Below are 26306 nucleotides of genomic sequence, written 5' to 3' on the forward strand. Positions count from 1 at the left end.
CATATGCAAACTGTAAGGTCCAACAGCAAAGCAGCACTGTCATCACATATGGCAGCACCTACTAAGAGTCACTTTCCATTGGGTCGGATCTACTCCCTCATCACTTGGCAGCATTCTGCCAGACAAGTTACTTTTTGAATTATTTTAAGAGAACTTGCCAAAACCTGGAATGCATTATTTCATTTTAGAAGCCAGCTCAGACACAGAATTATATTAACCCAATATATCGTGAAAGAGTAAAAATAGAATTACTGATTATATACTTAAAAGATTTAGGCTTGGAATCATTCCTAAAGAATAAAGCTATGATCATCACCTGACATATTAATTACTAAGAGACTGTGCTATTTAATTATCTGATTTCAATAGCTCTAGGAAATTAAAGAGCAATATTGGACTCTGCTGTATTAAATATATGAATAGGTTCTGACAATGGCATTTGCTAGAATGTGAATGACTTAAACAACACACCACTGTCAACAAAACTAATACAAGCATCAAAGGGAAAGGAAGCAACTCCACTGCTGAGGGGCAAATCATGGGAGTGCTCTCCTTGGAAACCAAGGACAGGTCACACAGGAGTGCAAGAACAGCAGTTGTCACCATTCGCCACAAATCAGATGATACAAGGTAAAGCAAGGAAACCCATCCAGTAATCATGCAGTCAGAAGAAAACCAGAACAGATTTATACAATATACACACTGTATATTCCCAGTTTGTTTTTAAAGCAGTCTAGGTGCCTTTTTCCCTGTCAGATGCAATGAAGGCTGGACAAGCAGAGCTGGTTTAAGAGAAGTCACTTTTCCCATGGAAACTTTCAGACCAGGCTAGAAGCAAACTTGGAAAAGATTAATAAATGTGACACAAGATCATCTGAAGTGACAAGAGTTTTGTACCAAGGTCCTAGCTTACATTTCTCTTCTACAGCAGCATAAAGCTACATGCTTTCCACAGCTTCCACACTTAAAATCATGTTATGTTTCTACTCACTATTAGGGACAAAATCCTTAAAAAACCCTCTCACATTATAATCTGACCAACTGATGCCTTCTGAATTCTGCAAATAATGGTTTAAAATAATATCTCAGAGGAAGAAAAGAAATATGATCCCACTTAGTCCAAATAAACTGCCCAATTTAACCCTATGGCTGGATATGGGAGGCAAATAAAGAATTAATTAATGGACTGATGGCCAAACCATCTTTACTCTGTGCAACATCCCGGTGGTAACTGAGGGAAGGTGCTTCTGTGGCTGGAGGCCAATGCTACTTGCTAGTTTTGCAGATGGGAATCAAAGGCACAGACTTAACAACTTGTTCCCAGTCTCACATGAAGTTGAGTGGAACAAGGTGCTGATCTGTTAGCCTCAGATGTAAGAAGCTGTCACACTCCCTCCTGCCCCAGACCTTGCACACCAGGCTTGCACAGCAAAGATGAATGTGCCAAGTTCCAGGGAGAAGGGTATGTTTCCCTCAACAAGACAACATAGCAGAGACACTCTAGTACGCTGACAGAAAACATCACACATCCAGGAATGGCCACATATGCAAATTTATATGCTGTAAATTAGCTGAGGATGAAATTACTTTTCCCAAAGTTGTCACCTGCAAAATAGTTTCTTTGTACCCTTCTTCCCATCTGCTTTAAAAGTAAAAATAAATTAAAAGGAAGACATGGCACACTTCAAGTGCTACTATATTATTACAAAAAATATCTAAAAACCATAAAGCCCATGTTACTTTTGCAATACTGTTTTTTCAGTATTTCAGAGGTTTTTTCAGTCAGTCTCACCCAAAGGGTGAAGGACAAGAGAATCAAGCCACTGCATAAAATGGTGCCCTGGCTCCAAAAAGGTTCTTGACCTTGAAAAGAAACAACAAAACCCCCAAACAATGACAAAAATAAATCACTCTCAACAAAGTAAAACTGCCTTTAATTAAATTCCTACATAAACCAACATTTCTATGCAAAACAACTGTTTAGTCAAAAGGAAATATATGTTTAATTCTCTTTCAAATGGCAACAGGAATTGAGAGCTACCAGTGTTCCTTGGAGAACAAGCAGTAAAGTCTATCTTGCTGATGTTCAGAAACAGTATGTTACATCTCTTAACCAGCAGTTCCCTATTGCACGTAACAAATCTGCTCTCCATTTAAACACCTAAAAGACTGGTACCTCACTAAATAAATTAAAACAAATCCAGTTTCTTCAGCAACCATCTTCAACATATATATCTTGTAAAACAACATTACTGCAAGCCTTTAATAAATACAGAAAGAAAAGATTAATGACTTCTCATTGGTGTTTTAGGGAATGATCTCCCATAAACACTTGGTTTTCCAAACACTTCGGGTTTTTGGTATGTATGCTCTGATAAAACACTATGTATAGTATATTTGATGAAAATTTTCCATACCTAAATCAATATGCTTGCATGGCACAACTAATCTGAGATACCAATTTCAGTGTAAGGCTGTAAGGAGCTTCTTGCTGAACCTGAAGTTAATGTGCATTGTAAAAGGTTGAAAGCCAAGCCTCAGAGACCAAATGGGAGAGTGAGGGTCTCCCAGGCATGCCTGGCCTTACTTTGCCCTTCCAGAAGGGCTTCATTTGTGTGTGTTATGTCAAAGGAAAAAGATCATGCAACCCTGAACATATGTACGTCACATCACGTCCAGAGGTCTCCCCCTATCCACCTCCCCATCTTACCAATATCTACTCTTCTTTCGGCAGCAGTATAAGACATTAAGCAGCTCCCTGTAGTACAATGATACTGTGGTTGCTATTTACAGTAACTTAATGCATCTGTGCCAGTAAGGCAGAATTCATATGAAAAATATACACAATATGGTCAATTTTAGCCAGATTAGGATATATATAAAAAAAATTTTCTCTTCAAGTCCCAACTTTAAACAAAGAACAATTCTGTCAGAGGTCTCCAAACCTCCTGAGGCTGTTAGAGTGCATTACCCTAACGTATAAAAACAAATATTTACACCTCCATAAAGTACCAAAGAAGTTTTAAAAATGCCTAGTAGCTCTCAGCGTGCAAAGTCAGCAGGAACTGATTATCCAGGATGTTCACTATTTGTAGGGTCTTACTTCTTCTCGTGGTTTTATTTTATTTCTTATTTAAAATAGGTTCCATTGGTCCATGATACAGATCCCTTTTAAAAAACACTTAGCAAAGGAACATCCAGCTTAGTGCAAATGCGAAAACCTTCTAGGATCTGTAGTCTTTTCGAACAGTGTGAGCCATCCAGTTCACTTTAGTAGTCCAACTTTCCCGGAGTGCTTCATCAAACTTCTGCTTAAATTGCTTTAGTGCTTCTTCTTCACTCTTCCCTAAGGCGAGAGAGTCCTAAAATGACAGCAAAACAAGTACTGTTAGGAATTTTATAAACTACAGTTAATGCTGCCTCCACCATGCAACACAAACCACATTCTGTTTTTTTCCTGTTCTGACACTTTTTCACCTATTATTCATTGAGTGCTGCATGAGAGGTATTTTCTGGGCTTAAAGACAAAACTAAATAAGAATTAAGCAGATATTTTTTCCCTTTGCAGGTCTGTGCTTGTGCATAGGCCAAGACATAGAAAACCCCTGAGGTAACTACATTTAAGTTGAAGGGATGCTGAACTCATTATAGAACAGCTGAAAGGAACACGTATTCACAGTTTCCTTTAACCGCTAGGACTGACTACAGGCCTTGTTTGATAGAGCTCAAAAAGAACGCTTTAGGAACTATGTGGAAATCTTGACAGAAATGGAAAACAATTAAAATGTATTAATCTTAGTATAAAAATTCACATACTGCAAAGTCCCAAAGTCCCACTGAGCTGTAAATCATACTTTACCTTGAGATACTGGATGTCCTTGACAGAGGTTAGCTCTGGAAGCCCTGCAGTTAACATCAGTGCAAAGAGTGTAATAAATAGGTTTCCATGTTTTCGCAGAATCAAGTATGCTTCTTCACAATACTGGCGGAACCTTCACGTTCAACCACAAGCACATGCGATCAAGACAACACATGAGAACTTACACAGCTGACAAATGTATATAATGATTTCCAAAAACTGTTACCTGGTCTAACACATGTATTGTAGGAACACAAACAGAAAGGACACAGATACCTACAGAATCTCCAATGCGTTCCCCCAAATATATCCCATGCCCTCCAAGGACCACTTAGAACATCAGTATAAGAGGCCAAAAGCTTTAAAACAAACAACCATTCTTCAGAAAAAGCAAAAAATGGCAAAGATAATGCTGGTGTCCCACCTCTCCCAGAATGTTAAGTGAAACACCCTCATGATGCTACACAGTGGAGAACAGCAACTCTATAGCAGTCCCTACCAATCTAGCCTGTCTCTGTAAGGTAATATTCCTTCAGATATGCTCAAAATTGAACTCACTGCCAGATCTGGCATAAAGACCTATCACAGAGGCACTTAAGACCTTGCTTAGTGCCCCCAAATGTGCCATTGTCCAGCACTTAATCTGTAAATTTCCACAGAAAATTGGAAGAACCCTTCAGACTAAGATGATGAGCAACAATTCAAAGAATAAAATCTCTTCTGAAGCACTTTTTCAAGTGAAAGTGGAACCCTACTGCCATTTAAAGTACTCCACAGTCCACAGCTCTTGTAACAGCACAGTCACTTAATGGCCTTTATATCATGCCTTTAAAAGTGTAGCTACAGGTTGATTTCCTTAGTTTCCTGAAGAGACATGGGTCACTGGCAGCTCTTTTCGTAGACACACCATTATAACTATATGTACACCTTCTGCTACCAGAAGTACCTGTAAGATTTATCTTACATATTTAAGTATGTAATTTCACATCTCTGTCAAAAAATTCTTCCTTTAAAAACAGATAGTGAAGTGAGAGTAAAACATTCAGAACACCCCTCCTGTCATTGGTGAGAATGATACAGAAGGGAAAAAAGACAGATCTCCCACAGCATGTAGGATCACAGAAGGCAGCTTCCCTTGCCATGGGCTTTCATGGTCCACCGCAGCACGGTATCCTGAGATGGGAAGGGGCATGCAAAAGCATTGAACTGGGAGGAGGTGGCTCTATACACCTAAGCATCTGTCCTGTGTTCAGCAGTAGAAGTCATTTTTTCTCCTTCTTAGTAGCTGGTGCAGTGCTGTGTTTGTGACTTTCGGCCTGGGAACAGCACTGATAACACTACTGTTTTTAGTTGCTGCTTAGTAATGTTTACTCTGACCAAGGACTTTGTGCGTCTCCTGCTCTGCCAGCAAGGAGGGGAAGCCAGGAGGAAGCAGAGACAGGACACCTGACCCAAACTAGCCAAAGAGGTATTCCATACCACAGCACGTCACGCCCAGGAGGTAACTGAGAGTTACCCAGAAGGGCACTCTCTTCTCAGTCAGGCTCATTTTGGCAGGGGGTATCGTATTATCCTCCCTTGTTGTTTCCCTTATCATTATTATTATTGTTGGTAGCAGCAGTGATTTGTGTTTTACCTTAGTTACTGGACTGCTCTAATCTGAACTCGTGGGAGTTACATTCTTTCGATTCTCCTCCCCATCCCTCCGGGGGGGGGGGAAGGAAAGAAAGAGGAGGGGGAGTAGAAAGTGTATGGCTGACTGGGATTAAACCACGACAGCATCTAAGTCAGGGCATGATCAATCAGTACAATGAATGTGAACTGACAGACAGAAAGGGCAGAAGGGAGACTGCTTAAGTCCAGTGCTTCATCTCACTTGAAAAATAATCTACGGAAGTGAACTGGCTACATAGGATTTGGAGAAGGGTGAGGTTCTGAATGACTTCTTTGCCTCGGTCTTCACTGGCAAAGGCTCTGATCACACCACCCAAGTCTTGGAAGGCAGACACAGGGACTGTGAGAATGAAGACCTTGGGCCCACTGTACAAGAGGATCTGGTTCGAGACCATCTTAAGAACCTGAATGTACACCAGTCCATGGGCCCTGATGAAATCCATCCGCGGGTCCTGAAGGAGCTGGCGAATGAAGTTGCAAAGCCACTGGCCATCATATTTGAAAAATCATGGCAGTCAGGTGAAGTTCCTGATGACTGGAAAAAGGGAAATATAACCCCCATTTTCAAGAAGGGGAAAATGGATGACCTGGGGAATTACAGACCAGTCAGTCTCACCTCTGTGCCTGGCAAAATCTGGGAGCAGATTCTCCTGGAAGGCATGCTGGGGCACATGAAAAACAACAAGGTGCTTGGTGACAGCCAGCATGGCTTCACTAAGGGGAAATCCTGCTGACCAATTTGATGGCCTTCTATGATGGGGCTACGGAACTGATAGACAGGGGTGGAGCAGTTGACGTCATCTACCTGGACTTGTGCAAAGCGCTCGACACTGTCCCACATGACATCCATGTCTCTAAATTGGAGAGACATCAATTTGATAGGTGGACCACTCAGTGGATAAAGAACGGCTGAATGGTCGCACTCAAAGAGCTGTGGTCAATGGTTCAATGTCTGGCTGGAGACCAGTAATGAGTGGTGTCCCTCAGGGATCAGTGTTGGGACCAGTCTTGTCCAACATCTTTGTCAGTGACATGGACAGCGGGATTGAGTGCACCCTCAGCAAGTTTGCCAATTACACCAAGCTGTGTGGTTCTGTTAATATGCTAGAGGGAAGGAATGCCATCCAGAGGGACCTTGACACACTTGTGAGGTGGGCTGATGCCAACCTCATGAAGTTTAACCATGGCAAGTGCAAGGTCCTACACCTGGGTGGGAGCAATCCCAGGCACAGCTACAGGTTGGGCAGAGAAGAGATTCAGAGCAGCCCTGCAGAGAAGGACTTGGGGGTGTTGGCTGATGAACATGAGCCAGCTTCAGTGTGCGCTTACAGCCCAGAAAGCCCACCACATTCTGGGCTGCATCAAAAGAAGCGTGACCAGCAGGTCAAAGGAGGTGATCCTGCCCCTCTACTCTGCTCTCGTCAGACATCACTTGGAGTATTGTGTGCAGTTCTGGTGTCCTCAACATAAAAAGGACATGGAACTGTTCGAACAAGTCCAGAGGAGGCCACGAGGATGATCAGGGGCTGGAGCACCTCCCATATGAAGACAGGCTGAGAAAGTTGGGGCTGTTTAGCCTGGAGAAGAGAAGGCTGCGTGGAGACCTCATAGCAGCCTTCAAGTATCTGAAGGGGGCCTACAGGGATGCTGGGGAGGGACTATTCATTAGGGACTGTAGTGATAGGACAAGGGGTAATGGGTTCAAACTTAAACAGCAGAGGTTTAAATTGGATATAAGGAAGAAATTCTTTACTGTTAGGGTAGTGAGGCACTGGAATGGGTTGCCCAAGGAGGTTGTGAATGCTTCATCCCTGGCAGTGTTCAAGGCCAGGTTGGACAAAGCCTTGGGTGACATGGTTTAGTGTGAGGTGTCCCTGTCTATGGCAGGGGGTTGGAACTAGAGAATTTTAAGGTGCTTTCCAACCCTAACTATTCTATGATTCTATGAATCCCTCCCTCCTGCCTCGTGCAGCTGAAGGTAAAAAGGAGACCAGCCCAGAAGTGTCTGCCATCTCCTGCTGGAGGAGAAAAACGGAACTTTATATTTCACTGTAGAGCTGCAGTTTCTGATGTGTGAAGTAATTCGTTAATATATTCAAACACAAGGAGAGAAGTAGATTGTGTTTTAAATGCGTGTTAGCACACTTCCACACAAGTGCAAATGAGCAAAACAAACCCAGATAGGTTCCCTGGTCTATTAGAAATTATCACCAGAGATCATCTCAGTTACGAAAGGAAGAGATCAAAGTAGTACTCACCGACCAAATTTTTCAGTGTTCCCTGTTTTTCCTTGTTGAATAACATGAATGAAATCATAGGTGAGTATGAAAGGTACCCGTTCCCTTTTAATTCCAAACTTGGACTTGAAGTTTCCAAGGATATGCCCAAAATCTATATGAAAGAGCTAAAAAACAGAAATGAAATTAACTTATACAGTGAAATATTTCACTTTCCCGATACCTCTGCAGGTTGCTGATATCAAGAACAGCTAATGCATAATGCTACTCCTCAGAACCCACAGTTTCAACCCATTGGGAGTATTTAGTTTTAAACATTTCAAGATTTATTTAAAGTCAGTGATAACATCCAGGCTCTTATGAGCAACCAAATCAACGTGCAAAATATTATCTCAAGTTTAAGCTTTTGCCATCTGCAAGAAACATCCTGTGGTAATATCAGATAGAAAAATGAGCCCAATGATGAGCTCACAAGACTCAACATCATCATATCCAAGGGCTTCCCACATAAAGCCAGAAGCAAAGCTAGTAGAAATGAAGTTAATCTCAGCGAACCTGCAGCTGGGCTCCCACTTCAGAAACAAAGTTAAGGACCTTCCAAGCTTTCTTTTAGCAGGTAAAAACTTTGATATTGCAGTGTCCCTAAAACTCTCTCTTTAGAATCCTTGCTAGTTTTACAGGCAGAATAACTTACATAAACTCAGACAAGTTAATTTTACTGAGACACTGAAGAAATCAAAAGTTCAATTTAATTCTTATAGATAAATATAATCTAAATCTCACAACAGAGATACTGTAATAATTCTACCTACAGAAGAGATTTTTTTACCTGACCATTTTTTCTGACCATAATATTGTCACTGTGTCTGTCACCAATCCCCAGTACATAAGTAGCTACACAGTAGCCAGCACAGGACAGGGTAAATTCTTCAATGGCTCGATCCAAGTCATCTCTAGAACCACAAAGACAACATTAGTGCACAAGACTGGTAATTTGTGTCATGCCTGGACCTCAAAAAGGATTTTTGCTTGTTTAAACCAGGTGCCCATTAGGATGAGGTAAACCTAGACTTATTTGAGAGAAAACACTGTAAAAAGTAGCTAGGAAGAACAGGAGAAATGCAAATATGAAAGGCAACAACACCAAGACTTGTGACCCATCTAGTTTCCTTGGGTTTCTTTGTTTTGTCAAATCTAGTATAATTTAACAACATGCAGTCAAAATGCTGCTACATTTCAGCTGGATTGCTGTTGGAATCCCAAGGGCACCATGGATTAGGGTCAGAATTTTACACACTAGAAAAATAAGTAGTAACAAACTTGCCAGAAGCATCACATACTCCTCGACATTGAAATAGAAACTTGAAGGAATTTTGTGGCTTAAACTATAAATGAGAAAATAGAATGTAGAGTTTACCCTAAATTGTATTCCTTCAGCCAGTTCAAGAGAGCATCTTTGTTGAAGGCAGCAGCAGCAGCAACGTTGCTGCTATTTAACTGAATGTCAGCAATGGTTTCTGAACTAGACACAGCCTCAATAAGGCCTGAGTGATCTCCAGTTGCTAAACAGCCATAAGGCAATATCCTGAAAGGAAACACAGATTCATGTTAAAAACAGAAACAGCAAGCATGTTTCTTTAGTGTGTCAACATACACTGGAGACTGAATACTCAGGCTACCTTGAACACTAAACTCTCAAAGGTTAAGGTACAGACATTGCTTGCAAAGTTAAAATACCAGCAATACATTTAAAGTATTCTTTTTCCATATATATATGTATATATATATATAAAGAAATTATAAATAACCCTTATTTTTCCCTTTTCCTAGATAACACAGTTGTACCTTGGTAGGAGAAACCATAGAGGGAGCCCTTTGTATTCATTTGTTATTTTACTGGCTAAGCAGTTATGTCCTTCTATAAAAAATCATTTGTGTAAATGGAAAAGAGCATCTCTTTTCCCCCGTTCTTCCTAGTTTAACATAAAACGCTAGAAATCCTTTTTAATATAAACATAAAATAATGTTTTTCAACTCTTACATATTTCAAGCATAGAAATCTAATGAAAACCAGGAACACACCTTTTAACCTGCCTAATGTGCAAGAATATTCATGTGCATTCATATACCATGTCTTGTAAAAGCATCTACAACAATATCATTGCATTAAGACACACTCAAAGAGAGATGTGTCTAAGTGTTAAGTGTATTTTTTTCCAAAACATGTCCTCACTCCAAATGCTTAAAATGCTAAATGGAATGGGAACTTGGATGGGAGCTCCATGTCTGCAATGGGAAAGTAAAGCAACTCTTCAAAGGCACTGCATCCCAAATGGAGGTGTCAAGAGTATTATCTCTGTTCTGGTCATGGATCCACATAGAAAAGAATGGCTACCCATGCTAATCTAATTGCAGTACACACGGTATAGACTAGCACTCACTAACTTACAAAGCTGTATGAAAAATTACAGGACATTAAAATTTGTGTGGGGTATATATGCATCCATACTTACATATAAATACACACACACACATATATATACACAAAGCACTGCTGGTGGAGTTTAATCTGTATTCATATATAAAGCAGATACTAATTGCTACAAAGCAGAACCACATCTTTTAGCTATTATTTAGCTATTTAGCCTATTATCCCAAGTCATAGTGGAAAAGTAAATAACATTCCAGGTGAAAATAATTGGAACTTTTTGGCATAATAGCTATTAGATAGCTGAACAGTTTCTCTGCCTAAGTAATAGCACGCAATTGAAGAGGCACAAGTAGGAATAACTATATAGCTGGGGGTTCTTCTCTACTGGCAACAAAATGAACTGAAAACTAGATGCAACAGGGGATTCAGAACACACAACTTTGAAACAAAAATTAAAACCTAATAATAATAAAGAAAGAGAAGTGCAGATTTGGAAATTTCTTCCTATTTGTATTCTAGTCTATTTCCCAATTAAAAAACCCCAACAGTCTAGACCAAAGGGCTCTCACAATGAACAGAAGGGATCTGTAATTACTGAACACCAGTGTCCACGATACAAGGAAGTACTGCCCATCCTTATCAAGACACGACAAACGTAAGCCAAATATTGCCAGGTTAAAGTGCATGCTGGCCTTCTTCCATGGCATTTCAACCCACCCTACTTGCAGCTTAACTGGGCATATGTCCAACAACTTCCCCTTCAAAAGCAAGCAATGATGAAAGCCTTCAGCCCCTTGAGGACTGTGAGCTTACAACTGGAGGAAAAAACATCCTTGTCAGAGAGACAGTTTGACAGGAGTCAAGTTAGGGACAAATCCTCTGGGCCCTTTCCATCTCATCCTGGTCTTTCTGACTTCAACATCTGTCAGCAGGATATGCTCCCTGCTTTTTAATGCCAGTAAAGACCACAGGCAGATCAACACAGCAATCCTGAGCAGGACAGAAAATATTCTTCATTCCATTTAGTACAGTTCTTTATTTCCAAAGTTTAATTCTCCAAAGCAGTATATTTCCAAATCCATCATCAAGTTCTGGTAATTTATTAACACATTCTCTGTAACTTCAAGGAGAGTGGTTTAAAAATACTGCAATTTTTCATTTGTAACAAATGCATTTTTCAATATGTTTATGAGCTCTGATTTCATTCATGTACAGTTACTTAACATCAGACTTGACAGACGTTAAGGTAGGCATTGAACTCAACAAGCCATGAAATGAAAAAGTAGTCTGGAGAACTCACTCTTATCTGTCCATAAAGTAACCAAATACTAAATACCTTGACAGTCTCCAACAACAAAGGTCACTCAACATAGATCGAACTCCTCAAACTTCAGATATTCTTTTGTTCTGTTACTCTGCTAAGTTCTGCCTTAACACAGTTTCAATGCTGTCACATAGGTAAAGCTGCAGATACGCTTTTTGATGCAAGAATTACTCTTCCTAGAGGTGCAACACTGCAGACCCCACAGACAGATGTTATGCTCCTCCGCTGTGACAGGTATTTGTAGTATTTAAACATTTCTCATAGAAACAAGTATCAGAGAATGACAATCTACTGAGTATAGTCGTACACGACTTCAGACACAGAGGTTTTTTAAAGCAATGTAACTTGAAGAGTTGTAACTTTTCATGGGTTTGAACCTCTGAAAGTCTCATTTTGTCACTCTGCAGATGTAACCTCAATAAAAAAAACATTTTATTTAGTGAGTTTGTTTCATAACTGCCCATACTTAAAGAACAAGAAACAACTAGAGAAAGAACAGGGGAAGTCTAGCTGCACACACTCACTAATGTCAATTCTTTCCTGCTCAGTTTTCAGGTAATAGTTTGTGTTAGAAATTAATAGGTATGGGGATTAATTAAAGAATATGCTTTTTTGGTTTTCTCATTTCTGTCTGGTACTTGACTGACACACATCTAAGGTAAACTGACCCTGAGCCAGACTTCTCTAAATGACAGCACAGTGCTCCTCTGGGCTGACGGTCATTGCTCTCTCTTGGCTTGGTCTGTATGAAAAGCAGATGCAATTTCCATAAGAAGCTTTATTCAGCTGTGCACTCCACTGTCCATCCAGTGACAGCTCTGGATGAAGGAGCTACTGGAGTACACTGCTGCATCCTTCTGCATATTTCCCTGATACAAAACCTGGTCTTGTTCTGCTCTGTAGTCAGAATGCACATACGGGGCTGAGACAACGAAACACACCCTATGTGGAATAGGCCAGTTCACCCATGGGACAAATCACTTAACAGTTAAACAAACAAACAAACAAACATACACTTCTCCTTCTTCAGCTTTGGAGATCTCAAAACCAATATATATTTGGTGTTCCACTCCAGAGCTGAGAAACCCCACTGGGAATATCATGCTTGCTTTAGGCACAGACTGGGCTAAGATGTCATTTTAAATTACTACTGAATAACTGACTGTGGATTGCAGTGCAATTATAAGGAAACTGATCCTATCCCAAACTCCTCGATGGCAGCATATTGGTTGCCATTTGATCCATGCTTTGTAGCAGCAGCATTATTTGCTTGTGGCAAGATATTATTGATTGGCAGAGAGAGGCAGACACCAAGTGCTTCTGCTCTTACTCTGGTGAAAGAAGAGAGAAGCCCTGTACCACACTTGCCTAAGCTACCAGACATTCTGTAGTGGAAAACAGTTGAAAAGCACAAAATTCATTATGCATCCACAAAGGCAAAAGGGAAGCAACAACTTCAGGGAAACTATAGCCTCAAAGGATGAAACAGGGTGAGAAGAAAATACTCGTCTTTATATGGACATATAAAGTTGTATTTTTCAGGAAAGCACTCATTTACCTGATACCATGCCTCTTAACCAAGAAGCCAGCAAGTCCCAATTCACGAACATGGCAACAGAATCACTGCTGTTAACCCACAGATTTTGGAGTTATCTCTTCCCAACAGGCACACAGATTGTAAACACGGACATCACAGTGTCCTACCCTCCTAGCTGTGTCCTCATACTCCAGGCATTCAGAGTGCTGTTCTGTCCAATTCTGTTTTCAGTTCAGGCCATTTCAGAGCCTTCCCTTGGCAGCTGCCTGGTTAATCTCTCTTTGACAGACATCAAACTGTAGCCCTGCCTCAATCCTAGAATTTTATGTTCTAATTGTAACTACAAGAGGATGAATGGAAGGAAGATGCTCCCAGTTAAGTAAATAAATGGAAGAGGCCAATTATAGAACTTCAGTTCTCACTAGGAACTTCCCCTTGCTCCTTTTTTTAATTCTGAGAGTTTTAAGAAAAATCTTGGACATCAGAGGCCATTTGTGGTTTTCCTTTGTTGAGTTTAAAAAAATGCCTTAGTCAGGAAAAGCATATTTGATGACTCCTGGTTCCTATTCCTGTTTGCTAGGCACAGTGTGTGGCCCTGGCTGCAACCACAAACTAAGCTTCTGGAAGGCAGCAACCGAAGAATGTCTCATCTGGGATTCCGCAGCTGCCAGAGGTTGTCCTTGCCGCTAAACGCTGGATCAGTCTCCTTACAGTCTATTTATAATGACATAAATTACCTAAAGTTTCCTCAAATCAGTGTTCAACTTAATACATGCTCAGCCACCTCATCACAAACATATACTTCCAGAAACTATTGTTCACATTCCTCCCTCATCCCATACTTCACTCAAAGGAATCTTTCCATAAGCAGCATAAATAACAAGTTTATAGTCTTACTTCTCTGTGCAAGCTGATATTTTGTGCCTTATGAAACTCCTACCATTATGCTTGAAGCACAGAAATGTTAAATGAGCTCAAACAATTTAAATGGAATATTTCACGTAATATTTAAATAAGTACTTTTAGCTTTATAAACAACACTTAAAAATTAAACACAAAGGATTACAGCTCTTTCACAGGCATACAAAATTCAATTTATGGCCTCCAAATGGTTTATAATAATCTGATACTCAGTATCTTCTTTAGAACTACTTCTCTGAAAAGAAATTAGAACTTGAAAATTATTTTGGCTAAAAGTAGTGCGTAGATTTGGCTGGAAAAGTATCCCCCAAAATAACCAACATGATTTCCCTCCCCCAGGAAAAACCACAAAAGGCCCACAAATTCATACTTCTCTCTCAGGACCCTCATCTTCATTAAGCCTGTATGTAATTAATATAAGATGGACATTCTACTGTTAAATTTGGTAGGAAACAGACTGCAAGTATAAAATTTATTTGGACATGTGTGGCCAGGGCAGCACAAACCATACATGTCCTTAAGGAAAAAAAGGCACAGAGAAATGAGAAAATGTTAAAAAAAAACTGTATTTGCATTCCACAATTCCGGTAAATCTCAACCAGACAGTGAAATTCTATTACAAAGAATCTCAAGCCTCCTACTCCCCCAACCCCAAATTACCAGTACTTGAAGCTGACTGATTTCTAGAGAGCGTTTTGCCTATTAGATCTACCCATTAGAGAACTGTGATGGTGTATTCTAGGTGCAATCCTCAGCTGCTAACTTTTGTCCAGTAGATCTGTGTTCTGTGTTTGTACCTCACTTGCACATGTCTTAGAACTTAAGAGTTGCGATTTCTATCACAACTAAGTCCCCATTTTTTGCATATGCCTGGAAAATCAGTGACGACTAACAGTTAAGTTTGTTACATGAGGAGTTCATGAAACACCTCTGTTTGTAAAGGTCACAAACGCAGGCAAACAAACAAAAGACACAAAAGCTGCTTGCTGGATGCTTAACTCAGGAATTATTTCCTGACCTCATACAATGCTTTTTATCGAGATGATTTTCAAACAATTAAAACACTAAATTATACAAGAGAACAGTGGAATTTATAATCAGTGTGACAACTTAGATAAATGGCAAGAGATGTGGCACACCAGGAAAAGGATTCTGCTTGATAACAAACAAAAATCCCAGTTTCACTTCACTCCTTCCATTATTCCTTTTCATGGCTAAGTTCTTCTGTAATGTGGGCCATCTAAGAAATTAAATGCCAAGAGAAGCAATCTAATTAGTTACAGTAACTGCTTCCTATAGGCTGTTCACCCTGGCAATGACAAGTGAAACCTCTGGACAGCCATGTGGATGCATGGAAAGGGAACAGTAGGGAAGACATTTAGAAAACATGAGAACTTTACTGCTAAAAGTAGACTCTCCATCCAAATAAACCAGCCCTCAAGAGATCCTTACCGAAGATCCAGACCAGCTTCCTTCCAAAGTATGTCCATCAAACGCAAAATCTGGAGCGTCAACATGTCCTGCCGCAGGTCTATAACAAGAGGTTGAAACTGCTACTTCAATCTCTCAGTGTGGTGTAGACAAACTTCCTTATGTTTATAAAGCCTCCAGAAAAAGCAATCTCAAAATACTCAACACTAAAGGTGAAGTTGGGATTAACCATAATTATATTACCATCACTGAACATATGTATACTTTGAAACCCAGTCAGAAAAGGATGCTTCATTATGTTAAAGTAAACCACATTTGTTTTACAGCAATACAGAGCAACAAGCTTATGTGCAAGTGTGGGAATGAAGACAGAAAGGAAAAGTTTTTAGCACTGCTTACCATCACCATTTTTAAAGATGATCCCTACAAGATCTCCTCCAAACATCTTGTTGTTGTACACTATCCATAGAGGCTTCATTTTAGAATCCATATATCTACATTTCTCAACACTAAAAAAAAATACAAAAGCTGTAGTCCAATAAGAGTAATTAAACTGAAAATGTCCAAACATTGTGCAAACACAACAGAACACACAGACTTCCAGTCTGGAAGCATTGAAATGTTACCTCTGCTTTCATTCTGCTACTATGCTATGAACGCTTACCAAGTTACAAACATATTGTTATAGATGGAATGTATTAGATACTGTGATTGACATATATATATCTAATGCTTCAATTAAACACCGTAATTTTCAGAGAAAACAATTTTCTTTATATCCTTTCCTATCAACTTTTAAACTTTATATTTAAGTGCTGTTAAAAGTTTTAATGGTTTTTGTACTTACTGTTAGAAGCTAGGAATGCTGTCTAACTCATTTTAGGCTCATATTTAATTCTATTTAGTGATGGCAATGCATTAGCTAAGAGATTATTAAGTTTCAAGGTGGACCACAAAAACCTTTAAACTTAACTGATAACTTAACCTTAGGCAGACTCCCAACTTCAGACCTTCTCTCACTATATAAGAAGTTCCTTATGACAGCATATCTGCTGAACAATGCAGCCAAAGGAAGTTGCAGCACATACATGTTTCTGCTTTACTGTTCCCATGAAAAAGCTACAGTGGAATTTTATACCCTCATGCTTAACTTACTGTAGTTCTGACAGTATAACAGAAGGATTCAGAGGAGACTGGAGGTCAGAAAGTGCTTCTCTGTAAGCATTTTGTTTCAAACACGTCTGCATTGCATCTTTTCCTTTTGCTTTGCTTTGCTTCATGGCATTCAGCTTAATTAAACTATTCAAAGTCTTCATTTTATTAAGGGCTTCCACCTGAAAGATATTTTATCTTTAAAAGGCATTGCTCTGATTTTACACATAATACAATGCAAAATTCCATTTCAAAACAAAAGGAAGTATTAAACAATTCTACAATCTTTTCAAAATGGAAATAATAGATAGCTATTAAGGCAGCCTTTCCCAAGTAACTCCTGCCCGAGAAATTCCATTTTCTTAAGTAATAATGACATTGATGGGTGAAAGCTCCCAAGCTTTGATTCACCTTTTAAAGCATGACTTGACATTTCCAGAAAGATAAACGAGGCATTGTAGTGTATATTTACACAAAGTCCTTCTTCAAGATACAATTTTTGCCCACTAATTTAGCAAAGCCCTTAACATAGGTGTTTCTATCCATACTGAAGTTGACAGAAATAGTGAGTGCTTCACACTTTTAAAAATCAAACATTACTTGTGGTGAGCTATGGATGCAGATACTTCATTGCACACATCCTGTTAGTTGCATACGTGACATGGCCCTGTGACCACTTGCAGACAATTTTCACATGCATAACTACGCATCCTAACCTGTATGGACCAGAGGCTTAAACGTTTGCTCATTAAAAATTCTGCTGAAGGTAGACATAAGGCAAGTGCTCTAATCAATTAAGGCACTCCAAATCATAGTGTCTCATCTAAGCCATACTATTACTTTAAACACATGTAAAAAGGCAAGACAGTTTCTTGCAAGCATGCAGGTGGGATTTAACCCTTTTCCCCCCCCTTCTGTTTTGGTACATAATTTCTAAGAAAGCAAGTCAACTAATGATGTAAATGTACATGACACTGAGAAAAGCCCTTCAATAACAAACCTCGACAGCACATACAACAAATACAACTCATGCATTACATCTACAGCTAAGCAACTTGTTAGACATATACAAAATAGTTGTTAGAACAATCAGCTGTATTTGCACTAGCCACAGTTAACATGCTCAGTAATACACATCTTCTAGCAAACAGCATCAATTTAATAATTACAAAAGTTGATTTCTATACAAGGAAGCTTCAGTCTAACTTACAAGGTGCTGAGTCAAAACTTACCACTTCTACAGACAGAATGACCTCTGTCAGGCAGGATGCTGTGGAAATTGTATGCAGTTTGATTATAAAGCTGAGGCAGTGGAGACCTGCCAGGTCAGCCATCTGTCAAAACCAAAAGCACTCTGCTTTTCCACTATTCTAGGAGCTGTACAAACATCAGTGACAAGGGAACAAAATGGAACCTGTGCTGTACAAACAGGAACTTTTTGAAGTATTTCTACTTTGAATTTCTTCCGTGTTTGTACAGTTGGGAATTTTTTTGCCCCTTCTTTGATTGTACTGACATTGGTTTCCTGTGAAGTGCACAAAAACTTTAGTAACCTTAGGTCTATTGCTCCAAGCATTTCATCACTTAATCTTCATGTGATTTTGACAATACTAGCAAGCACATATGTCTAAGAGATGGTCTCTCAATGTCCTGTGAACTGCAGTAATAAAGAGCACAACAGCACATTCCTGTTCCAGATGCCTCTAAAGCATAGTTTCAACATAGACGGTATCAAAACGGTTAGAAACAGCACTCCTCAGACAAGTACCTACTGAGTAAGCCTCTATGGCCTGATACAGCAAATACATTGATTCCAAACAGAGATTGTTTTAAAAAGATTTTTATTATCATAATCTAAATTTACTTCTAAAACTGCATTAGAGACTTCAAAAGTGATTTGTGAGTCTCTCTTAATGATCTGCTGATACACTTGCACTTAAAAGCAAACCTCTCACATGTACTAGGGTATTTAACAGTAACCATCTCTTTTCTTTTGTTTGTTTGTTTTTTTCTGTAAATGGCATATTATTATGTCATGTCCTGGACCATATTATAGTATCACTAAAATATGTATTTGGTTTGCTTCAACACCTCTATTTCCAAGGAATACTACATTATACTACAACTTCACAGGGTTTTGCATCATCTTTTAACAAAAGGCAAAGCTGCAGGAAGCAGCTCAGGAATCATCTAGCCAAAGTTTAGATGGAAAAGTAACAGTTTCTAACAAACAAGCTACTCTTACTGAGGTAAGAAGGTCACAAGTCTCCAGTGCACAGAAACCCTTCTTCAGTTAATAACCCAGCTAGCCTTTTGCTCTGTCCAGAATACAAGCAGACTGGTCAAAGGACCTCATACAACTTGGAACACTGTAAGGCCAGCTCCCTGCCTCAGAGGCCCCACAGCACTAGTTGCTCTCTGTACCAGGGAGGACACTCCATCACCCGTCTGGTTTCTCTTTCATTCCTCTGTCTCACTCATGCTTCCTTCTCCTCCCCGCTCCCCAAGAGATGGATTTTGCCAAGGAAACCAGTATGCTTCCCAGGAGCAATGGAACAATTGTCTCAGTTACATGCTAGGATAACTCAAGGTTCAAAGAAGGGAAGTCTATACCTGTTTAGCAAGTACTTTCATATGAGCAACACTTCCTCGGCAGTAAGCTTCAAGTATCAAACCAAACTGTACTGAAACGGCAGGTATGTGGACTTCTGACCTATAAGAGGAAAAGCTGCTCATCAAACCACAGCACTTACAGACTGGCATTCTTCAAGTCATTACAATAATGAAAAACTCGCATATAAACAAACAAAAAAACCAACAAAGAAATAAACAACAAAACACCTCATGGTCATGCAGAGAAAACAAAAAGTCAGATTTCTAAAAAAATAACAGAACATTTACGTGGTGAAGACTATGAGGACCGGCTAGTTTCAGTGTATGTCACTTGGTGCCAGGTATAGGACTGCTCTGGAGACCGTAATGTTAACAGGTAGTGACTGGATATTTGTTTTCAGGAACCCCTTTTATTCAAGACAGCAGTACTTATAAGTCATAGAAAGTGACACTGACAATCAGGGCTGACACTAAACTACATGTTCTCAAATCTTTCTAACTGAAAACCCCAAATTTGCCTCTGGGGGAGCACTTTGAAATAAGCCACTGAACCTTATACCAGAGCCAATTATCCTTAAAACATTTACATGTAGTACTCCTTCTTTTTATTTAGAAATATTAAGTAAATCGTACTTGGAAGTCAGAATCTATCTATGGTCCATTCCGCAAGGTGGCTCCCTCTCAGGAAACCCGTCACCAAAAGTAGCAGCTACACAGAGAACTGCTTTTATTTTGGACTCTCAATGGTAATAGAAATTTTGCTCAACTGAGAGGTATAAATATTGTATTTCTACTGCACACACAGCCAAAACAAACACTTAGGTTATATACAAACCTAACTTATCAGAGCGTTACAGCTGAATGCAGTTAGGAATACTTTCACCAAACAGCAGATTACAAATCACTGTAATATATTCTCAGTCATAGGCATGCTCCAATCTATAAATGCCAAAGGTAAAGAAACATAAAGAGAACTTGTAGGGGACTAGAGTAACAGCTCAGAAAAATCCCCAAGCAATCACATTTGAAAGTCCAGTCAGGCTTCATAGTTTCAGAAGGATGTAAGGGAAAAACTCCTACCTTAGATGCCAAAACAACATCTGTCCTATCCTCCTATTAGCGAGTGCTCTCTCTAAGAGAAATCTGGAGAGTGCACAGTCAAGAAAAGGTTCATATTTCAGGACTTGCACAAGTTGAAGGAGATACTGTGAGAGCTCTTCATCACTAGAATGAGGTACATAAAAGCAGTCAGTAACAGAATAACTAGATTAACGATATTCCAGAAACCGAGATGCATAGGACAAATCCAACAGTTTTGTTTCAACAGCAACAGTCTCCCAGTTTTTCAATCACATGGAGAGGGACAATAATACACAAATTAGTGCAAGTGCCAGACTGATGAATTCATCAGTAAGTTATACCTCCAACAGTGTCTTATGGCTTTGAAAACTGGAAATGAAAACCTGGTGCTCTGTCACAGGCTTTTAGAAGGCGAAGATCTAAGCCTCAGTGCTAGGTTAAATACCTGGGAAATTCACTATTTCAAATTATTTCAGACTGGGCTTTGAGCACCCAAACCTCAGACTGAGGAGCTGGACTTGTGGAACCACGGAAAGAGGAACCTAGCAGTTACCTACAGTGGACAAGAACTGGTAATAATTACATATACCTATCAAAGTCACTCAGCTTACAAAGAAGGGGGAGCAGAGCATTCGTTCTACCAAAAGCAATTCAATTATTGTGTCTGTAGAAGTTACTACCTGTAAGCTAATAGGTGTTAATTTATTAAGATGCACCTACAAAGTGATCCATTGAGCCAAAACTTTTTGTTTGGGTTTTGCCTGTTGGTTTCATTTTGGTTGTGTTGGATATTTTTATTTCTACCAACAACATAAAGGTTAAGGAAAAAATACATACATCATCTCTGAGAAACCAAACAGTACCCAAATTACTCCTACAAGTGCACATTTAAGTATTTAGCCACATAAACACAACTTTATAAGGCCTCTGTGCTAATTAACTAGTTCAAGTAATATTCTGACATTATAAAAATATTTCTAATAATTTTCTATTAAATCTCGTATTTTCCTCCCCCCATAAAACCTCTCAGACTTGACAATTACTGTAGTACAAATGTGAACGTTCCTTTATTTTTTACATTTTAGTATCTTTTCAAAAAGGCCTGCAGAATTCAAGTTCTCTTCCTAAGATAGAAGTAAAAAGAGTCAAAATTCTTCAGCCCATTGCTTGAAGACTGCAGAGATGTAAACACTGAATTTTCATTCACTTCATCTTAGCCTGAAAAACGTCAGTAACTTGAAAAGATTTTCAATTATGATATGTTTTATTTAAGTTCATGTATTATTTTATTTCTGCTAGTAGGATCACCTTTAGGTTACAGTTTTACCAGCTGCCTTCATTAGACTTTTTAATGATGTTGAAAATTGATTTCTGACACCAGCTGAACATGATTTTGTTTCAGAGCCAGAATTTAAGAATTCTCAAAGTAACTCCAGATGTAATAATTCAATATTATTTAGGATAGTCCAGCAGCTAAATTACTTGTTTGCATTCTAAAGAAGTCAAAATACTCTTGGGTTTTATTTACCCCAAAAAGTCTAGCCTTGACCATTAAAAGAATTAATCATTGAACTATTCACCACAGACAATTTAGAATTCAAGGACAGGAAACAGGCAGTAATGCTGCAAATGCTACTGTTATACAGATTTTGCCCTTCATTACCATAAACATCAAAATTATATGTGATAAAGAACTGCAGATAGCAAAGGCTACAGTAAAGAACAAAAAGATCAGTAATTCTCTGTTTTATTATACACTACAGCTTACATTTGTATGACATGATACAATGAATCTCTGATAGGATATGAGGTAGCTGGATGGCAACTTTTATAGTATTACAACATTGTAATATTTTCCCCCTTTGTTCTTAGAAAGTATCTCACACTATCTTGCTCTCCTTTCGTCCAAGGAAGGGTTGGTTGAAGACACATTCCCCCCTGGGACAAAGGCACACTGTTGTTCTCTCAGCAACGTGGACTATAATAATCACTGAATGCACGATGTCAGAATATGGCTTTATTTGGCTGACAACATGCTTATCTAGAAATTAGTCTGCTTTATTTGGCCATCTATTCATGGCAGGCAGTGTGCTTAAATCTTTCTTTTTGTTTGGTTTTTTTTCCTATAAACAAACAGAATGAAGTTTTTCACTGCAGATGTCCATGCATGCTGAAGTAATAAAATATACTCACCTCATTTGTTTTAAACAACTCACTGCATATTCTCTGACATACTGGTCTGGATAATTGAAATCCAACAATTCTAATGCTTCTCTGGGCAGCAGTTTGGGCCATATCTGAAGGAGAGCCTGAAGCTGTTTTAGAAAGAAGATTCTTAGGTTACAGGTAAAGTAAGCATTGAAGAACACAGGTGAGTATAAGTGCCCAAAAAACATCCCCACTAACAAAAGGAGGTTACAGACTGCTCAGGGGAGAGGAAATAATTCTGGGAAAATGGGCCTACTTCTGATTATGTTTCTTACCCTTTCAAATGATCCAGGTTATGTTTTTGGCACAGGTGTCATTTATACTTAGTCTGAAATATCAGTTTCTTCATACATAAGACACAATGACAGTAAATAACGATAAGGTAACCTAAATATGTATGTATTAGAAAGAGTTTCAATAATATTTAGCTAATGTTGATAATGTTTTGTAAATGTTCTTATAATTATATAAATATTTTGGTAATGGTAAAAGTCTTCTACTTAAGAAAAATAGGGTTTTGTTGAGAGACCTTTACCAAAGCTATTTATTCACCTCAACTGATGGAGCCTTTTCCCACAGGCACTGTGGATAGTAATGAGAATTAGTTGCAAAATGGATGATTAGGGTTAGATACTAAAAAAAATCCCAATATTGAAGACAATGATGTGCTGGAAAAAATACAGAAAACACTAATGTATTATTTTGGACAACCAAGAACAACATCTACAGGTCTCAAAAACCAACTGGTTTTATCACATTTCAATGAAGCTACCCACTGACAGTATATTTCTTATGGTATGTGTACAGTGGTTTGGCTGGAGCAGTACATTATTGCTCCAAATAAACAAGCCAAAATGCATAAATGCAGTGCATTAACAGAACAAGGTTTTTCTTCTCTGTAGGAACTATCCATAACTCATGATAACAATACCCCTTCCTACAAATTAGATAATACAGGTACTTCATATTTAAACAGCAACTTAAAAATACGAATGCTTAAGAAGTTCTTATTTTCCTCTGGATTTAGTAATTCTTTATACACCAATCGGGAAAAATCTCCATTTCTACTATATAACATAGTTGAACCAATGCTTCCAGTTCTAGCATGACAAACACATATGTGCACATCATAACCTCGGCCTGCATGTAACAGACGTGTTCATAACACTGTTTAAACACCTGTGGGACAGATTCTGAATGGGTTCATCTGCGCAGGTTTGTGAAATTCAGAAAGCAAGAAATGGGCACAGATCACTCCCACTGCAAAGCCAGTGGCCATGCTAAAATTCCAGAAGCAGGAGAAGGAATCAAACTGTTTTCATGTCCAAATACTAGTTTGAACATATGCAAGATTATAGGAAGTAAAATTAAAGGTATTTTTAAATATAGATGTCATAATTCCACAGAAATATACAAGCAAACATATATATTCAATCCATAGTAAGGTTCAACAACGTCATGCAGAACTACAGCCACCAACATTTACGTATCATGGATACTTATAGGGAATTCTGAAAGAAATACTAACACTGAGCAGACATTTAATACAATAAAGCAGATGTTGGAAATGCAAGCAGCAGCTCTGCTTGCAGGCACACAGCAAGAAACTTCAAAACAAATAAACTTCAAAACAAATGTGTTGGAATTTTTAGACTGCCTACCTAAAAAACAGAAACGTTTTGTTGATCATGACTGATCATGAGTGAGAACCTAAGTACAGTATGAAAAGACAAGAATAAGACATGCTGCATATATGAGTTACTTAATTTTGAAAGTCATGACCTAGAGCATGTGCGTTAACTGAGAAGTTCATTTGAAGTTACAGACCTTCTCACTTTGACTGCTGCAATGATTTCAGAGGTTATTACAATGGGAAAATGTTAAATGATACGAGCTTAGAAGAAGCAAGGTCTAAATGAACTATGAAACAGGCAAGGAAATTCCCCAAATACCCACTGCTCTGGTCACTTTCTGCCTTGGAATTAACAGGGAAATGCATTCCAACTAGCTCCACATCCCAGGCACATCACACACTCCTCAGAAGTGCAGGTGAATGGATACCAGCGATAACACAGCTCATTTGTAAAGACATTTGACAGTTCAAAATATATAGTTTACGCTCTTAAAATTTCTTTGCAGTATCAACCATGTTAAAATGCTGCACACAGGAAATACTGCGCACTTCTCTCCCATGGTTTGCAACTCCTGACAAGCTGTGAGGAAATGAGGAACATGAACTCTCAACAATCTAAAGGTTTAGAGAAAATTCAAATTTAGCCTTGGAGTGCCAGTATTTCTGTATTTCTATATAGAAATAACTACTTTTTATTTCCTAACAGACAAGTCTACTATAAGAGACAATGCAGTTAAGCACATGTGAATAGTTTTATGGCAGTTATTTCAAGTACTTGAGAAAATTAGTTTTAATTTCTCTAGTTCTGCCTAATGATGGTGTCACTTGATTGAAAGTCAAAACAAGCAATGGTTTTGTTTGGTTTTAATAATGGCTAAGCCCTGCTTTGAAAATAAATTGTGAGTTCTGCTACCAGGTTCTGCCATCCTCCTGCTCTGCTGAGCAAGGAGGTTACAGCAACACCTTCAGACTCCTTCAGTGCAACTACTCCACTGAAATATTGCAATACAATAACAACTAGGATGGAATCTGTAAGGTAAGTAACACAAGAAAACTGCTTTAATCCATTGTACATAACTTCATGGGAACATTGAAGTAACAGATTAAAGATGGTCCACAATCAAATACTCAATTTGTTAGAAACCTTACTAACTTTTGAGCTACAGAAACAGGAATATAGCAACATTGTTCATTTTTCCTATAACAGTTGGTGTTTGGCTGGGTTTTGGCTTGATTTGGGGTTTTTGTGGGTTTGGTTGGTTGGTTGGCTTTGATATTTTGAACTTTTTGCTTTATGTGTCAAGACTTTTACTGAAATACTTACAGCATTTAAAAACCTCCTAATGCAGCAGCATGTGTGCTGTAGCAACACTAATACTGCAATATAGAACTAGTACTATATTAACTTACTTTTCATGTGAGGTAAGCAATGTGTCTTGCTAATGCTGGAGCTCATAAAATTCGTGAGACTGCCTTGACTGACCTAAAAAGGTAAGTCATTGGGAATACTTTGAGCTAGCATCTAACATCCATACTCCAAACAACTCTTCGGAACTCTGCTTCCAAAGGCCATATTTCAAAGCTCCTAGCAAGCAATCAGAATGCCTTTTCCTTCACATATTTTAATGAGTAAACAAATACCTGCTTTTATCTCTACAGGTTATATTTCCAGATAACTTCTAATAATTAACAATAAATTCAGAAGCATATAATGGACGTATTAAGGAACAAAGCATTCTTGCACATGAGAACACAAGGAATGTGTGGGTGCTGTATTTTGTTAGTGTTGTGTTCATGGCACAGACACGGAGCTAGGATGAAACTCCATGTAATTTTAGAAATTCACAAAACATACACCTAGCTGGTAGGAAAGAAATAATAAAATATCAACTAAGCTGGAGGCAAAGTAAGATTCTGATGGACTGGATAATTACAAAAATCACTACGAATAGATGGAAGGCAAGTTTTCATGAAGTGGTTTCCTTTTCTTCCAATTACACCTAGCTTGAAACAGATGAAAGTCAGCTACTATAAAAAATTATGCTACCTATAACAATACTAGGGCAAATGCTTATTTTTTAGGAAAAGCAGATGAACAGTGAGCACTGCACATGTGAACACTGGCCAGACATTTACCATTTTGCCCAGCCTCCTCTTCACACACCCAGACTAAAATATTTGAATACAAATCCATGAATCTGTTATT

General features: G+C 38.7%; 1 protein-coding gene across 1 annotated transcript in view; it reads right to left on the reverse strand.

Moving 5' to 3' along the window:
* Nucleotides 1-1907: 1907 nt before the first annotated feature.
* PIK3CB (phosphatidylinositol-4,5-bisphosphate 3-kinase catalytic subunit beta) overlaps nt 1908-26306 on the reverse strand; it is an 82015-nt gene continuing 57616 nt past the window's right edge. The window contains exons 14-24 of the mRNA XM_034064037.1: nt 22453-22574; nt 20260-20403; nt 19180-19279; nt 16570-16748; nt 15814-15923; nt 15436-15514; nt 9188-9355; nt 8600-8723; nt 7792-7937; nt 3860-3992; nt 1908-3362 (exon numbers count right to left, since the gene is read on the reverse strand). Of these exons, the coding sequence (XP_033919928.1) occupies nt 3225-3362; nt 3860-3992; nt 7792-7937; nt 8600-8723; nt 9188-9355; nt 15436-15514; nt 15814-15923; nt 16570-16748; nt 19180-19279; nt 20260-20403; nt 22453-22574 (1443 nt within the window). The 3' untranslated portion in view covers nt 1908-3224. The remainder of the gene's footprint in view (nt 3363-3859; nt 3993-7791; nt 7938-8599; nt 8724-9187; nt 9356-15435; nt 15515-15813; nt 15924-16569; nt 16749-19179; nt 19280-20259; nt 20404-22452; nt 22575-26306) is intronic.

Source organism: Melopsittacus undulatus, chromosome 6, assembly GCF_012275295.1.
Source record: "Melopsittacus undulatus isolate bMelUnd1 chromosome 6, bMelUnd1.mat.Z, whole genome shotgun sequence".
NCBI classification, from domain to species: domain Eukaryota; kingdom Metazoa; phylum Chordata; class Aves; order Psittaciformes; family Psittaculidae; genus Melopsittacus; species Melopsittacus undulatus.